The sequence below is a fragment of the Dendrobium catenatum genome, unplaced genomic scaffold (genome assembly GCF_001605985.2).
Source record: "Dendrobium catenatum unplaced genomic scaffold, ASM160598v2 original_scaffold_75961, whole genome shotgun sequence".
NCBI lineage: Eukaryota > Viridiplantae > Streptophyta > Magnoliopsida > Asparagales > Orchidaceae > Dendrobium > Dendrobium catenatum.
In genome coordinates, this window is record NW_021394407.1 from 448,578 (window position 1) to 466,661 (window position 18,084).

At 37.0% G+C, this 18,084-nt stretch overlaps 2 protein-coding genes across 2 annotated transcripts; both read left to right on the forward strand.

The window, feature by feature from the left end:
* Positions 1 to 1,104: 1,104 nt before the first annotated feature.
* Positions 1,105 to 7,376, forward strand: LOC110108311 (pentatricopeptide repeat-containing protein At1g59720, chloroplastic/mitochondrial). Its single transcript, XM_020838897.2, has 2 exons — positions 1,105 to 1,603; positions 6,172 to 7,376. Exons 1-2 carry the CDS (start codon positions 1,105 to 1,107, stop codon positions 7,374 to 7,376), a joined length of 1,704 nt encoding a protein of 567 aa, XP_020694556.1.
* Positions 7,377 to 8,192: 816 nt separating this feature from the next.
* On the forward strand, positions 8,193 to 10,531 carry LOC110108310. The gene is made up of 2 exons (XM_028691833.1): positions 8,193 to 10,135; positions 10,204 to 10,531. Exons 1-2 carry the CDS (start codon positions 8,193 to 8,195, stop codon positions 10,529 to 10,531), a joined length of 2,271 nt encoding a protein of 756 aa, XP_028547666.1.
* The last annotated feature ends 7,553 nt before the right edge of the window (positions 10,532 to 18,084 follow it).

Below are 18,084 nucleotides of genomic sequence, written 5' to 3' on the forward strand. Positions count from 1 at the left end.
CCGATATCGAATCCTTTGATTATGCACCGTTCGTTGGACTTTTGGAGGCCTTAATGTTGTCGGAATTTAGTGATCTTGGGCTCGTTGGATTCGTCTCGTCGAGCCGTTCGATTCGGGTATAAGCTCGTCAAAATCGGAGACCGTTTGGTAACTCAAATTGCGGTTTGAACCTTCCAACAGCGCTTTGAACTCTTGATTCGGACTTATTTGGGCTCGGATTGGGTCGATCTTGGTGTTTTTGGGTTCGTATTTCCGAGACGCTCAGTTTGACTGTAAGATCGTTGAAATCGGAGTTCGGATGCTCCCGGATTTAATTTTTGAAGTCTCCAACTAGTTTTTGCCTCGAGATTCGTGCCTGATCAAGCTAATTTTGTGATGATGTATCATGTATATTTATGGAAATTTGATAAAAATGAACTTTTTTGTTTATTTTGATATTATTAAAATTTTAATTAATATTTTTTAAATGAATAAGTATTATACTGAAAATTATAAGTGACTGGAAAAAAAAAAACAAGGATTCAAAGTTTTTCCTTAAACACAAGCTACGAAATTAAATATCATAACTCTAAATTTTTTGTTTAGAAAATATATATATATATGTTATTTTTAAAAATAAATTTTCTATCTATTTTATGTTTAAATTATTTTTCAGAATTTACTGTAGCAAGTCGCATGTTTAACAAGCAATTTATAATAATAATATTTTTTAGATAAGTCATATGTTATTTTAGCAACTGAGCAAGTCTAAATCAGCATAAATCGGTGATTTGATAGATGCTTTGCCTATTTTTAAATTTATTATTTTTCTATACTTAACAATATTATAAAATTTTTGAATAATAACTAGTTTAAAAATTGAGAAATACACCAATTGTCCCCTCCACTATTCTCCACACAAATCTAATGAAATCCATACTTGGCCAAAATCTCATCCCATCCATTACTTCCTCCCCACTCTCTTCATTTCCATGTCTTCTTCCTCCCCAGTCTGCCCTTCTCCTTCTCTTCCACTTCCCCCTTCACCTCTTCCTCCCTTCCCTCCTTTCGTCCCCTTCCTCTCCCTCCCTCTCCCTCTTCCCTCCACCCTTCTCAAACCACTCCATGACATCGCCATCCGCTCCGCCGCCACAGCCTCCACCTCACTCCTCATCTCCCTTCACTCCCGCCTTCTCTCCGCCTCCTCCGCCTCCCTCTTCCCATATGCCGTCCACCTCCTCCTCCGCCCCTCCTTCCCCATCCACCTCCTCCTTCTCATGGAACTCCCTTCTCCGCTTCCTCGCCTTCTCCCCCACTCCAAAACCCCTCAATCTCTCCCTCTTCCTCTTCATGCTCCTCCACTCCTCCCCTCCCCCCGACAGCCGCTCCTTCTCTTTCATCCTCAAAGCCTACGCTCACCTCTTTTCCTTCCGCCTCGGCTCCCAGAATCACTCTTACATCCTCAAGCTCGGCTTCTCCTCCGACACATTCATCGCCAACAGTCTCATGCATTTCTACATCACCTTCGGTCTCCTGCAACTCGCTCGCATGCTGTTCGACGATATGCCCAACCGGACCCAAGTTTCCTGGAACGTCATGATCGATGGCTACTCCATCACCGGCGATTACTGTTAGAGAGAAATTATTTGTAAGAGTGGAAGAGGATAAAAACAAGAGGAACTTCTATTATAAAATATTTCTCTCTTACATCAAAATGACAAGACTCAATACCGTTTTATACTAGTGCAAAGATAATTCTAGAAACATTCTAGAGATTTCCATAATAAAAGTTCAACTTCCAACCACTAAGAGTTATTACATATTCTAGATATTTATTCCATACAATTTCCTAGATACACAAAAAACTTGATCATTAATTTTGGTTTATATTTCCAACACTCCCCCTTAAACCAAAATTTTTATCAACCACTCCAAGAAGTATCTTTAATTTTATGAACTGTTCTGCAGCTAATGGTTTTGTGAAAATATCTGCAATTTGATCTTCAGATTTCACATACTCCACTTGAACTTCTTTATCTTTGATCTGATCTTATATAATGAAAACGAACATCAATATGTTTGCTTCTCTTGTGATAAACTAGTTTTTTTGATAATGATATTGCTGATTTATTATCAATAAAATTTTTTGTAACTTCAACTTGAGAATATCCAATCTCTTTTAGTAGCTTCCTTAGCCATATTGCATGACATACACATGATGATGCAGCAATATATTCAGCTTCACAAGTGGAGAGAGCAACAACAAGTTGTTTTTGTGAACTCCATGAGAATGCAGTGTCACCCATATAAAATAAAAATTCGCTTATACTTTTTCTATCATCTTGATCTCCAGCCCAATCACTATCTGAATTTCCTGAAAGTTGAAATTCATTAGAATGAGAATATAGAAGTCCATGATTTTGTGTACCTTTAATATATCGAAGAATTCTTTTGGCTGCCTTCAAGTGTGTCTCAGTGGGATTTTTCATGTAGCGGCTAACAATTCTGACTGCATATAGAATGTCTGGTCTTATAATTGTTAGATATCTCAGGCTTCCGATCAAACTCTTGAACATAGTTGGATCGACTGCCTTCCCTTCTTCTTTCTTTGATAATTTGATTCCACATTCCATTGGAGGGCTTACTGGATTGCAATTCTACATGTTGAATTTCTTTAGAACTTCCTTTGCATAAGTTTCTTGTGTGATAAAAATTCCTTCTTTATTTTGTTTTACTTCAATTCCAAAAAAAAAATGACATGAGTCCAAAATTTGTCATTTCAAATTTTTTTACCATCGTTTGCTTAAACTCCTTGAATAAAAGTGGATTATTGTCAGTAAAAATAAGATCATCCACATATAAGAAACCAAGTAATATATCTCCATTATTATATTTCTTCAAATAGAGAGCATTCTCATAAGGGCATTGGATATAATCATTTTGTTTGAAGTATGAATCGATTCTTGCATTCCATGCTCTTGGAACTTGCTTTAACCCATATAAAGCCTTTTTTAATTTATAAACTTTTGATTCCTGCCCTTCTTTAATATATTCCAATTGTTGTTCGACATAAACTTCTTCTTCAATAACTCCATTTAAAAATGCGGATTTAACATCCATTTGATAAATAGACTAGTTATTTTGTGAAGCAAGAGAAATAATTAAGCGAATAGTTTCCATACAAATAACATGAGCAAATACCTCATTGTAGTCGATGTCTTCTTTCTGCTTGTATCATTTTACTACTAGCCGTGCCTTATACTTATCTATTTCTCCTTTTGCATTTTTCTTCACTTTGTATACCCATTTTACACCAACAGCTTCATGTCCTTTTGGTAATGTTGTGAGCTCCCATGATGCATTCTTTACTAAAGATTTGATCTCTTCATCCATAGCACATCTCCATCTTTCATCTTTTATGGCTTCTTCAAATTGTAATGGTTCATTATTTGCAAGCAAGCAAATAAAATGAAGCTCGTCAGTTACCTCATAAAGCTCTCTTAAATTTCTTGTCTTCCTTTGCCTTTGATTATCTTCTGAAATACTTGGAGAATCTTGCAAATTTGTAGACAGCTGTTATTCATCTTGTAGCTCCACTGGTACTTGCTCTTCCTTTTGTGTGTCTTTGTTTTTCCAATCCCATGCTTCTTCATCAAACTCAACATCCATACTAAAAATGATTTTTGAAATTTTGGGATCAAATAATTTATAAGATTTAGATTGATACCCGATGAAAATGAGTTTGGAGCTTCTGTCATCCAACTTAGTCCTTCTTTGTTCAGGGACATGTGCATATGCAATGCTCCCAAACACCTTCAAATGAGATATATTTGGCTTTCTTCCTGTCCAAGCTTCTTGTGATGTCATATCTTGTAAGCTTGAAGTTGAGCATCGATTGAGTGTATAGACAGAACATGTCACCGCCTCGGCCCAAAATTCTTTAAGCATACTCTTGCTTTTGATCATGCTTCGTATCATATTAAGAATATTACGATTTTTTCTCTCCCTACTCCATTTTGTTGTGGTGAAAATGGTGCTGTTAATTGATGTCGAATTCCATGCTCTTCACAATATTCTTTGAATACTTTGGACGTAAATTCACCTCCTCGATCTAATCTGATGGATTTTATTAAAAATCCACTTTCTTTTTCCGTACTTGCTTTGAACTTCTTAAACATAGTGAAAGTTTCTGATTTATCTTTCAAAAAATATACCCATGTTTTTCTTGAATAATCATCAATAAAAGTTAAGAAATATCGATGCTTATCAAAAGATGTTGGAGCAATGAGTCCACATACATCTGTGTGGATTAATTGAAGAGGCTTCTTTGCTCTAAAGTTTGCTTCATTTGGAAAACCCTTTCTATGTTGTTTTTCAAATACACAACCTTCACAAATTTGATTTGGATGAGTAATATCTGGCAAGTCATGCACCATTCCTTTTCTTGACATATTATTTAGATCTCCAAAATTTAAATGCCCAAGCCTCATATGCCAAAGTCATGATTGATCTTTCACACGTCTTTAAACATTTCATCATTCCATTTTTTATATTAAAAATAAACATTCTATTTCTTGTCATCTCCACTTGGGCAATTAATTCATTTGAATTATTTTTAATTGTGAGCTTTTTATCCTTCATATGTATGTCAAATCCTTTCTCAAGTAATTGCCCAAAGCTTAAAATATTGCTTTTCATATCCGGAACATAAAAAACTTCAGAGATAAATTGATGGGTTCCATCTTTAAGAAGAATAAGGATTTTACCTTTTCCTTTTACCGAAATTTTTGAAGAGTCGCCAAAATAAATTTGACTCTCCATCGCCTCCATTTCTACGAACATGTGTTTGTCTCGGCACATATGGTTATTTGCTCCAGTATATAAATACCAATTGTTTTCTTTTTCATCTTCTTCTCCTTTCAATGCTAATAATAAGACTGTATCATCTTCATTCTCTTTAACAAGATTGGCTTTCTCTTGATTATGATAACATTCGGAAGCATAATGACCAAATTTCTTGCAAATATAACAACGAACATGAGATTTTTTATACCTTTGATATTTTGACTCTTTCTTCCACTCTTCATTTCTTGAGTTGTGATTTTCTTCATTATTTCTTTGATATCCACCACGTCCTCGGCCTCTTCCAAAGCCACGACCACGACCACGACCTCGACCATGGCCTTGTCCATAAATGTCTTGATCATTTGAATTATCTTCATTTTTTGTGTCGTCTTTGTCACCTTTTAATGTGAGCTTTGATTGAAGAACTTGTTCGATAGTATCCTACTTTTTCTTATTTTTTCTTTGCTCATAAGCCATTAAAGAGCCCATTAGTTCATCAACAGTCATTGTCTCTAAATCTTTAACTTCCTCAATAGCTACGACAATATGCTCAAATTTATCATTTACCAAGCGTAGAATTTTTTTCTATCACTTGAATATCTTCTAATGGTTCTCCATACATTCGTAGTTGATTGACGATTGTCAAGACTCTTGTGAAATAGTCCTCCACATTCTCTGCTTCCTTCATTTGAAGTGCCTCAAATTCGACTCGGAGAGTTTGAAGTCGAATCTTCTTTATCTTGTCCATGCCTTTGTATGCAACTTGAAGTATCTCACATGCTTGCTTAGAGGTAGATGCACTGGCCACTTTCACAAAGTTTGCCTCATCAAGTGCTTGATAAATGAAGAAGAGCGTCTTCTTATCCTTCTTTCTACTTTCTTTCAACAGTTCCCTTTGGGCTGTTGATAATACCGCTTCATCATGATGCTCGAGATAGCCTTTCTCAACTATCTCCCAAATATCTTGCGATCTAAATAAAGCCTTTATTTGAATACTCCAATTCTCGTAATTCTCTTTTGTGAGACGAGGCACTTGTAGATTTATACTACTTGCCATCGATCTTGGCTCTGATATCACTTTGTTAGAGAGAAATTATTTGTAAGAGTGGAAGAGGATAAAAATAAGAGGAACTTCTATTATAAATTTTCTCTCTTACATCAAAATGATAAGACTCAATACCTTTTTATACTAGTACAAAGATAATTCTAGAAACATTCTAGAGATTTCCATAATAAAAGTTCAACTACCAACCACTAAGAGTTATTACATATTTTAGATATTTTTTCCATACAACTTCCTAGATACACAAAAAATTTGATCATTAATTTTGGTTTATATTTCCAACAATTATAACACCACACTGTACGTGTTGAGAGAGATGCAGTTGCAGTTCTTCATGCCGGATGTTTACACTGTACAAAGCCTGCTTTCCGCCTCCGGCGGGCTCGGTGCACTCTCCATTGGAATCTGGGCTCATGCTTTCCTGATCAAACGGTTAGATTCAAGAGCAAGAATCGACATCATGGTGAACAACTCCCTCGTTGATCTTTACGCAAGGTGCGGGTCATTGTCGATGGCACGACAAGTGTTCGAGGGAATGCCTGAACGAGATGTGGCTTCATGGAACACCATGATTCTCAGGCTTGCAAGCCATGGACGGATCAAAGAATGTTTCTTTGCATTCAACGTTATGGTAAAGGAGGATAATCTGAGACCAAATTCGATCACATTGGTTGCACTTCTTAGCGCCTGCAATCATGGCGGATTGGTGAAAGAGGGCTTGCAATACTTCCATCTCTTTACTGATCAGTTTGGCATCGAAGCCCGTCTGGAGCATTTCGGCTGTCTTGTTAACTTGTTAGCTCGTGCGGGACTGGTCGACGAAGCCATCGACTGCGTGCAGAGAATGCCGTGCAAGCCTGATGCAGTTATATGGAGAAGCCTTCTTGATGCTTGTTGGAAGCGAAGAACTCAAGTAGAAATCAGTGAATCTGTGGCATTCAAAGCGCTTGAATCGGATGCAGAAGAAGGTGATAGCGGAGTTTACGTTCTGCTATCGAAGGTTTACGCATCTGCAAATCGCTGGAACGAAGTCGGACTGGTGCGAAAACTAATGGCGGAGGAAGGGATAAAGAAGGAACCTGGTTGCAGTTCTCTAGAAATCAATGGAATAGTTCATGAATTTGTTGCAGGCGATACTTCTCATCCGAAGAGTGAAGAGATTTATAAGAAGCTGGAAGAGGTGGAGAAGAGAATATCAGTGGTTGGGTATGAAATCGATCCGATGGAAGCTCCATTGATTGCTGGAAGAGATGAAGTGAAGAGGGATTGTCTTCGGCTGCATAGTGAGAGATTGGCAATGGCGTTTGGGTTGATGAATATGAGTTTTGGAACGCCGATGAGGATTCTGAAGAACTTGAGAGTGTGTGGAGATTGTCACAATGTGACTAAATTGATATCTGTGGTATATGATGTGGAAATTATTTTGAGAGATCGATTGAGATTTCATTATTTTAAAGATGGTTCTTGTTCTTGCATGGATTATTGGTGAAAATTGTTCCTTTAAACATTGTTCTGAATTTTTATCTTTTGTTATGTGACAGAATGCATAATAATTGATAGTTAAATGTTTAATGGTGTAATTAAATTTTAGGGATTTTTACATACATAACACTTAAAACTATGTTATTTACTCATTTAACACCTAAAGTTTTCTATTTACACACATACCACTTAAAACTATTTCTCATTTCTAAAAAACCACTCTGTAACCACTCCGTCCCTCTCTCCGTGAAATCCCGCTGGCTTCACTTCGCAAGGCCATTTGGGCGCGAAAGTCTCCTTCATCTTCGCTGTTTTATCCAAGAACAAAACAGATTTTTGTTCTCGTCGAGACGCGTCGGAGCTCTGCTGTGTAGTCTTCCTGTGCATTCCCGCTGGAACCTCCCGTCTCCTCTTATTTCGGTAAATGATCTCACGCCGAGCAAAAAACTGCTCAAGTTTGTGACCTCCTAGTGGCTTTAGGGAAATGAGTGTGTTAGGGAATAGAGATTTGCATTTTAACAGAACTTTTGCATCGTAAGTGATGTCAGGGAATAGAGATCTTTTTTGTAGAAAGACGTGTTATTAGGGAAATGAGTGATATTAGAGAAAAAAGAAGCATCCACAGACAAAACAGTGATTACAGATTTCAATGGAATAGTTAGATTTTGCAGATGAAATTCAGCTCAAGTTATATTTGGGAAAGAAATAGTGATTTTTACATATTTCTACATTTTAACAGAACTTTAATTTTTCCTTGTCCTTTAGTTTTACTTCATTATAGTTCATCATTAAAATTTTCTCATTAATAACTTCTTTGGTAGATATGGATTCCAACAATTGGTGCCATATTGTATTCAAATATGGAGGATATTGGAGCACAGTAAAGGGACAGAACAGGCTAAAATATGTTGGTGGTAATCAGAGAACTTTAAAGCTTGGGAAAAATGATGTTAATTTGATTTTACTGAAAGAACGAACCGAAGCATTATGCTCGTGGCTACGGGGTCATGACTATGACCTACACTATCACATTAACGGAACATCCCCTAAAAATTACAGGCCCATTATAAGTGAAACTGATGTAGTGGACATGCTTACATATTCTTCTGATTCCAACAAAATGGAGGTTGTTGTTGTTGTGAAAGAGCTTGAAGAAGATATGGGTATTACTTGTGATAGCCATCATGTTGAGACGCATGATTTAAGTGGGAGAAAAATGGCAAACAATGATGCAATAGTTGGTGGAATGTCTGATGGCTTTCTTGAGACTCCAGATTTAGAGGCTAATTTGCTAGTTGTGGGATCGCGTTTTGAGGATTCATTCAGTTTCAAACAATGCATTCGTTCCAACGCAATAATACATAACTATGATATCAAGATAAAGGCAAGTGACAAATCACGAGTTATTGCTACATGCTCATATCGTGGTTGTCCTTGGAGGATAAGAGCTTCGTTATGTTCTGATGGTCACTCCTTTGAAGTGAAAAAATTACATCCTACACATTTATGCCCAGGGGTCAACAGAGCTGGGAACAAGCAAGCAACTACAAGCTGGGTTGCGCAAGAAATCCAGGATATTGTCAAAAGAAATCCAGATATTACACCAAAGGATATTAGTAATAACTTGGAGAGTACTTATGGTTTAAGTTTGCCCTACATGAAAATATGGCGATCAAGGGCACTAGCAAGAGATCAGATGTTTGGATCAATAGATGAGAACTACAAGTTGGTTCCAATGTTAAGGTCTGAATTACGCAAAAGAAATTCAGGATCTCATATTACATATCAATGTGACAACAACAACAAATCATTCAAAAGATTCTTTGTTAGTTTTAAAGTTTGCATTGATGGCTTTCTCTCCGGTTGTAGATATTTAATTGGTGTTGATGCGTGCCATTTGAAATCAAAATATTTGGGTGTTCTACTTTCTGCAAATTGTCTTGATGGAAATAATGGCCTTTTCACTATTGCATTTGCTGTTGCTGAATCAGAATCAAGGAAGAGTTGGGAGTGGTTTTTAAAGAATTTGTCTGAAGCTTTTTGTTGTGAAATAGAACACTTGGCCTTCATATCTGATATGGAAAAAGGACTTGGTGAAGCAATAAAGGTTATTTTTCCAAAAGCTGAGCATAGGGTATGTATGAGACACCTTTGGAAGAACATTAAGAAATTTTTCCGCTGCGAAGATGGGCAAAAATTGCAGAAATTAGTTTGGACTGCTGCAAATTGTTTTAGTCAGCACACTTTCAATGCCAATTTTGAAGAAATTCGTAAGCTTAGTCCTGGAGTATATTCATATCTAAGTGCATTGACATGTAAGTGGTCTAAATCCACTTTTTCTCAACATATTAAAAACTACTACAACACAAATAATATGTCAGAATCTTTTAATTCATGGGTGGAAGAGGCTAGGAGTAAACCAGTCGTTGATCTAATCGACATGATTAGAGGAATGATAATGGAACAACGTTCCCAAAGGAAGGTGAATTGTAGTTCTTGGAAGGGGCCACTTGTTCCTTGCATGGAGGAATATCTTAGAGATATTACAACAACGAAAGATCACTTTCTTATTCGCCAATCTACTCCGTCTAAGGCTGAGGTCGAAGGAAGGTACGAGCGGCATGAGGTGGATATTGAGAACCATATATGTAGTTGTGGATTTTGGCAAGTGTCTGGACTTCCATGCGTACATGGTGCCGCATTCATTGGATCTAAACATTACAATATTTGGCACACCTACGTGGACGATCACTACTACACATCTAGGTTTGCATCCAATAAAGTCTTATGAATTCATTTTTATTATCTCATACTAATTCTATTTCTTTAAGCAGATATAGAATGGCTTATGAAGGAGCGATAGGAACACTACCAGGGAAGGATCAGTGGTCGATACTTAGTGATGGCGAGGATGTTGGTCCACCAATTTCACGTAGGCCTCGTGGAAGACCGAAGAAAAGAAGAATTAAAAACTTCTTAGAAACCACAAAGAAGACTAAAATCAGTCATAAGTGTGGACGTTGCAATTCTGTTGGCCACCATAGAAACACTTGTAAGAACCCTTTGAATGGTGATGGACAAGAAAATGATGTTGACTTTGAAATGCCAACAGTTTCCGCTCCACGTGAAAAATTCCCGATTAGGCGTGCTGATCATTGCTAATTTTGAATTGTTTAAAGCTTACATATAGCTTCAGATTTTTGTCACAATTTTTGGAAAGAAACTAATTTCAATTTTGTAAACAAAATATTTTGTTGTGCTGAACATTGCTCGGGTTCTGTTGTGCTGAACATTACTCTGGTTTTGTTATGCCTGATCATTGCTAATATCCCGAAAATGAACTGTTTCTTTTTTTGTAAACATAATATTTTGCTTCAGTTATTGTAATACAGATTTCACATACATTTTTTTTGCCTTTGTTTCTGATCGGGATGCCATATAGTTTTGGATTCTGCAATGATCGGAATGCATTGTTTCTCAATCAGATCGGGATGCCATGCAGATTTCACATACATATTTCACTTACTGTTATTGTTGATTCTCTTCCTTTCCAAAAAAACACAAGTTTTATAATTAATAAGATATCTTCAGCTTTCTTCAGTGCAGGATGATATAAAAAAGGCTAAACAGATTTTGCTCATGATACAACTTTCTTCAATTTTATTGAATTAAGATTGGATAATCAGATTGAATGCTCATGTTACTTTATTTAAGAGTTTCTGCATTTATGATATAATACAGAACAAAAGACAGGAGTTCAATCTCAGCTGAAGACTTCAATCACAGCTTAACTTCAGTTCATAAGTTTCATTAAAACAAAAAAATTCAATCACAGCTCAAGACAAACATTTGTGTGAACAAAAGACAGAACTTCATAAGTTTAATTAAAACATAAGTTTTATTTGCAATTACAACTTCGATAGAGAACTGGCGACAATAGCAACACCAACTAGCGAAATCAAGATAACCAACAACATTTTAATTTGAAGTAACTCATTTGTAATTGAGACTGCGATCATCTTCCTTAAGCACTCCGGTTCAATATAAATCCGGTTCAACATAACTTCTGATCCAGTTGCACTCCTTAAGCGATTCAATTCTTCGTCTCCATCATTTTCTTCATCAACCCACTTAAAAAATCTACAATCATCTTCTGATCTGTTTCGGGGGCATCGATAAAACTTTCTTCCATGATTATTAGCTTTGTAGCAAGTATAGACTTTACATTGCATATTACAATGACAATAGAATGGATTATCTAGCCTTCTCGGTGATGGATTGGAGCGGCTCGAACTCATGTGAGAATCTAAAATTGCACAAAACTTATAATTTACAAATGAATATTTGCAAAATTTGATTTGAAGTCTTCATAACTTGGAGTTGATTTTTCTGAAATGTTAGTACACACTAGAGCAAAAATAAATTTTTCAAAAAATGTTAGGAGATATATATACATAAAATAATAATATTTGAAATCATCAAAATAATACAAGTTGCAAGAATGTAAAACATGCAAATAACAACTCTCTTAACAAAATGGAGGTTTTCTCTTCTTTTTGTGCTTATTGTGAGTCCGTTGGTCATGCGAGAGGGGAGTGTCGGTCTAATTCTTCTGAGCATTTAAATGTCCCTATTTCATTTTTGTCGCATGCTCTTGCAGAGGTTAATGTTGTTGCTGAAGCTGTTCTTGGTGGGTTGGTTGGTGTCTTGAGGGATTTGGATGGTGGGTCTGCTAACCTGGTGTGTGTGGTGATGCGGGTTCTCAACCTATGGAATTGAGTCCTAATGTTGGCTTTGAGGTGAATGGTGTTGGCCATGTTCCTTTTGTTCCCATTTGTGTTGATGATGGTTTTCCTAATTCTGCGGTTTTACCTGTTTCTTCAGACTTCCCTATTGGCATCGTTAATGATTTTCCGCCTATTTCTGAGGTTGGGCATGCTGAGGTGCCTGTGTTGGATTCCCCTTTGGTTGTTCAGTTGGCTCGGTCTTCGTATGAACGCCCTCTTGATTCCCTTGGGCCTTAGAATGTAGATGGTGGGGATCATCTGTCTGTGAAGAATAGCGGTGTTTGTTTAAATGGTGCTATTTGCGATGTGAATTCTATTGCTTCTCCTTTAACTAATGGCGGTGTGGAATCTTCTGAGGCTATTTTTAGAGATAATGTTAATTCTTGTTAAGATATGGTGGTTATTCCTTTTTTTTATGTGCCAGTGAAATTAATCGAGCCCCAAGCTTTAATGTATTATGTGGGAGATAATTCTTGGATGGATATGAGGGTTAATATTGATTTGCTTCAAAGTTCGTCCGAATTCGAATGTGATTCTAATTCTTCTTCGGATTCTTCTGGAGGTGGTTGTCCTGGACTTGATAAATTGGTGTGTGACAGACCGGTCGTCTCTATCACCTCTCGTGGGAAGGCTTGTGGGAGGGGCAGACAGGGTAGGTAGTTTCTCGTGCTGGTTGCCCTCTTGTCACTCTGGTTGGTTTTTTTTTAGCTCGTTTTGTTTTTGTTGGATGGGAGTTTTGCTGGGCAATGATATGGTTGGGGCTCGTTTCCTCGTCGTGATGGCTCGTGGTAACCTATGATGATGCTCTCTTGCTCGGTTGGGTTGGTTGGTCGGTTGGGTTGGCTTCTTCGCGTTTTCCTTTACCAAATTGGATGGTCTGTGATTGACTTCGGGGAAGCTGGAAGCCTCGGCCATTAACTGAGCCCTTCATATTGTTTCCACATTGTATTTCTTTGGCTTTTTTTGGTCTTTTGCTACAATGCTTCATGTACTCGCTTTTTTATCAATATATGTTTTATTTTTGTTAAAAAAAAAGAGAGATTTTTTTTTTTAATTTGCTTTACTTTGATTTTTTAACAAAAAAGGGAGAATTCTAGAGATAAAAAATAAAAAATAGTGATCAACAAAAGAGAAAAAGAGTTCTGAAATGAGAAGCATTGTGGATTCTATTGCCAGCACAAATGATAGGAGAATTACTATAGAATGCACAATGTGCTAAACAATTACATGTTTTTCCTTTATTTATAGGATCTTTGCGGTACATGAAAAGCTACATCTATGAAGAAATTAATCAAAACATTATATGGTTGTTATAAACATCAAGATAAGGTTATGGTAGGTACAAGTATGTAGCTTCCTCTAACAAGTGATTACATGCAATTAAATGATGGTTTGAGGCGAGTCACCACCTAAACTCTAAACTATCATTGAATAGACATGAATGATTTTCTTTTTTTGATTGTGAGAGTAACACTTTTGGCTAAGGCAAGTGACCCCCTTGAATGAGATGAGTGACTCCTTTGGCTAAGACGAGTGCACCCATTAGATGCATCTTGATTCTTTGATGAGTTAAACTAACCTCCCCAACACAACTAAATCAACATATTGGAGTATACAGTAGCTACTCAATTATTTCCATCATAACCTTCAAAACTTTGATAAGACAAATTTATTTAAATAAAAATAAATCACCTTTAATTTATTTCTTTTACTTTGACTCATCAAGACCACTAAACATCCAATTCAAGCATAACATGGCTTGTGCATTATTTATTTTTGAACTTTGACTGACTCTCATTCAAGATCATAAAAATTTTACATTCTTAATAAGATTTCTAAGCTCCCCATCAATATATTAAATGAGGCAAACATAGTTTTGTACCTTTCAAATTATCCTTACCAATGGAATCCCTTAAAGTCGATCTCAACGGTATAATTTTTAAAAACCGCCCATTCAACATTATCCTTATGCATATTTATCAACTAGCCTTATGCAAAGCACAACACCTTCGAGGAAAATTTCAAATGCCTCTCTCCTCTCTCTCCCCCACTTTGGCCTCATTCGAACACACTTGTCATGCTTATCATAAAAGAAATTATTGCTTTTGCTTTGCTCTTTGGCGTGCCATGTAAATCCAAGAGCAAAGCAACCAGCAAAATCGTAGGGAAGATTTGTAGTGGAGCATGAGCACTTTTTTGGCCATCGGCTGTATACGTAGGTTGTCGCTATGTGCGTCTATATGCATAGGCCGGTCTTAGCGCGACTATATATCTTATCTCTATTTGAAGTACTATTAGTTTGATATAAAATGCTCAACAACTCTTGGTGCCATCCACTTTGTAATTTACGTAACTTGCTGGTTTTTTTTTCTACTGAAGAAAGACTACTCCACGCCCGCCGGCAAGCTTATAACAGTGCTGTCACATGCTGTTCCCTTAGGTCAACTTTAGCTGCTCCTTCACATCATCAGGCTATGTTTGTCTCAACACTGAACTTGTTTTTGTTTTTATTTTTTTTTTCTTTTAAGCAAATTACAGGCGAAGCCCAATCTCATTGACTATAGAACATATTTACAAGAGAGAAGAACAGTAAAAACCGAAGCGTAAGAGAGAACCTTATTAGCTAGAGCTGCTGCAAAAATGCTCGTACTGCAGAGAAAAATGATGCAAGAGCAAGAATTTATAACCAAAAACTGGACTGCAACAATGGTTTCAAACATCATAAACAACTGCTTCCCTGGTTACCAAGACGATCAAGCAAGGTGAAGAGATTGGTTGCGAAGACGGATCAAGGGGCTAAAGCTGGATGTGACGGTTCTTTTAAGCAGTATAAAATTCTCGAATGCCATTCAAAATAATTTTTAAATTATTTTCAATAAATTTTGAAGGCATCATAAATTTGACTTAAAAAATTAAAAAGTAATAAATAAATAGTTTAATCTATTAACAAATTATCATATTTGGACATTAATAATTGAAATTGCATCTTATTATAGTGTAAATAATAGTTAAATTAATTTCAGAATTGCTAGAAATATTTCTTTTTGATTAAATTTCTTTTAATTATGACTACTAAATATTTCAATAAAAAACCGAAAGCTAAAATAGTTGAGCATCGGTTTCTCTTAATTGGTTTATGCAAATCAGATTAGCATGTCATGTTGACACTAGCAAACAATATAATCGACTACTTATGACTAGATAGACTGTTCATTTGTGGGCAAATTATGATGTTGAGGTATTCAGGCCGTTTTTTAATTGAAAGTTTTTATTTGAGTCAAATGATTTTCATTGAATTCAAACTGTCCTGTCCATGTAAATAAAATTCAGTTATGAATAATATAATAAATTAAATTAATGTAAATTCTCAAAAGAAGGTAATATACAAACAATAATACGGAAGCAGATATATCTATGTCATGGCCAAGGTATTTGATTTGCATTTACTAATAATTAGTTTAGTAGTTAACAAAGAATTATTTAGGATGAGTAAATTTGAAGTATACAAATACCGGCATTTGGGAGGGTGAGATATGAAAAGTAAATGAATAGTTTGCCTTTTCTCCTATTATATACATATAAATAACTTCACAGGTGTCTCACAGATAATGATCAGGTCATGACAGAGGTACTCACTTGTAGGTCAACTCTTGGACACTTGCTTAAACCAACCATACAATCCAACTTTAACCGAACAAGTTAGGGCCGGGATGGTGCATCGGGCAAATCACCTACCAGTTGTGACACCGGACCGGAGGGGGCTCGACAACTCCTTGTCGACGATCCGGTGACCATGATCGAACACTACTCCAAGAACTCCTTGGAAGAAATCACCACCTGAATGCACTTCAGGATACAGAAAAAGAAACCAAACTAAACTCAAATCTTATTCATATCTCCAAAATATTTCCCTTACAAGCATGGTTTACAAGTATATATAGACAAATATAGAAGCATAAAAGGCTACATTCAATAAAAGAAAACAACATTTCTATTTAGCCATATAAACTACTAGAATTAATATAGCCTGAAGTTTAATAGGTTTTAACAACTCAGCTCCGGCGTCATACTACCGGGGTAGGAGGAACTTCAGGCTTATGGAAAGATGTCCGGTTGGCCACTATACGGAGGTGGGTTTGGTTGACTAAACCGGTCTGGATAGGTCCATCCGGTATCGACTTGCCTACCAATCTTCAATCTCTCAAGAGTAACATAAGAAGATGGAATACTTATGATTGAGAAAGCATCTATATCTGTTAGATCATCACCAATATAAACATGCAACACGTCCTTGCAATCTTTGAATCCAAGAGACTTTAATAGGAACTCCTTGGCATTCGTCTCCACCATTATTATTTTCTACAATGACCTCTTGAATTGGTTTGCTCTTATAATCATGATTCACAGGCGTAACAACATCAAGAACATAAAATTAAGAATATGTCGTCATCGTACACTTCATACATGGGTTCATCAAAGATAGGTAAAGACGACGATTTCGACAACGGATCTTCAAATTCTTCGAAGTTGAACTTGATCGAGGGTGGGGTGGAAGAGATCTGATCATCTGCAATGCCGTCGTCGTCGTCCTCGATTCGTAAGGATTTTGTTGGAACAAAGGATCTTGAATCCGTCATGGAAGCATAATTGTCTCGTGATTGGAAACCATCAAAGTCTTGGCTTAGGGTGCTCCAGTCTGTCTTTCGTTCAAGCCTTGACAACGGTCATTTGAGTCAAATAATTTCTTAGTGAAGATCTTCAATTTTGGCCTCTTGAAGTGGTCCTTGCAACATCCATCGAGAAGGAAACATGCTCTATTTTTCTTTGGGTGGACAATATGAGCGGAGAAATTCTGCTGGATCTCTTTGCTTCCTTGTCATTTCTTCCAATACAAAGGCCACCTGCTTTTAGAAGCTTTTGTATTATGACAAGAGCAATGTTTGTAGGCTAATTAGAAGCTTTTGTATTCTTCCTTCTATGAAATTCTCTTACTGGATTTGTTTTTTTGTGATACCAACTGACACCGTCCCAGTCTTGCGATCAGAAGTCTGCACTGGCTGAGATAGTTGGTTGATCCACAAACAAGGTAGGGAGACCACCACTTGAAAAGAATCAAGGTACAGAATGTGAGAGAACACCGTCCAAGGCTTGCGATCAGAAGTCTCCACAGGCGAAGACGGTTGGCTGCTGGGAACAATAATCTTGGTTATGTCTGCAACTCCTACTGTGCCTCAGGACTACACCTTCTCCTTAGACGTCCACTTCGGCTCTGGCCTCGTGCCGCTCTGCCCTGCCTTTGGTCTACATTGTGCGAACAAGGCCCGAGATCTTTCGTCCGTTCCAAATTTTGAGTCAAGAAGCACTAGCTGTGAGACCGGCGATGTCCGCTCCAGGCCCGACTTCCGCCTGCAGACTTGGCTTCCTCCGCCAGGTTCTTCTCTTCACCATCTAAGGACTTGTTAGGATACAGAGCAAGAAGAACCGGTAGGCTCTGATACCAAATGACACCGGACCGGAGGGGGCTTGACGAATCCACGTCGACGATATGGTGGTGGTGGCGGACACCACTCCAAGAACTCCTTGGAGCAAGAACCACCACCTGACTGAACTTCAGGATATAGAAAAAGAAACCAAACTAAACTCAAATCTTATTCATAACACACATACTGAATGCATTCATACAACCATGGTGGTGGTCGGACACACATACTGATAATGTAGTAAACTTTGAGTTATCTACCTCTCTATTGAATATTTATGATGCCCTCAACTATCAGCTCCTCTTCACGACACTTAAAGATTCTTCCTTAAGGTTATTAACTTTCATGTTGGTGGGAGTGATCACCACACATACTGAATTCAAGAAATAATTCATAACATAATTTATTAACTCCCAAGAACCACGTAAGTGTTTTGTTAAAGATGAGG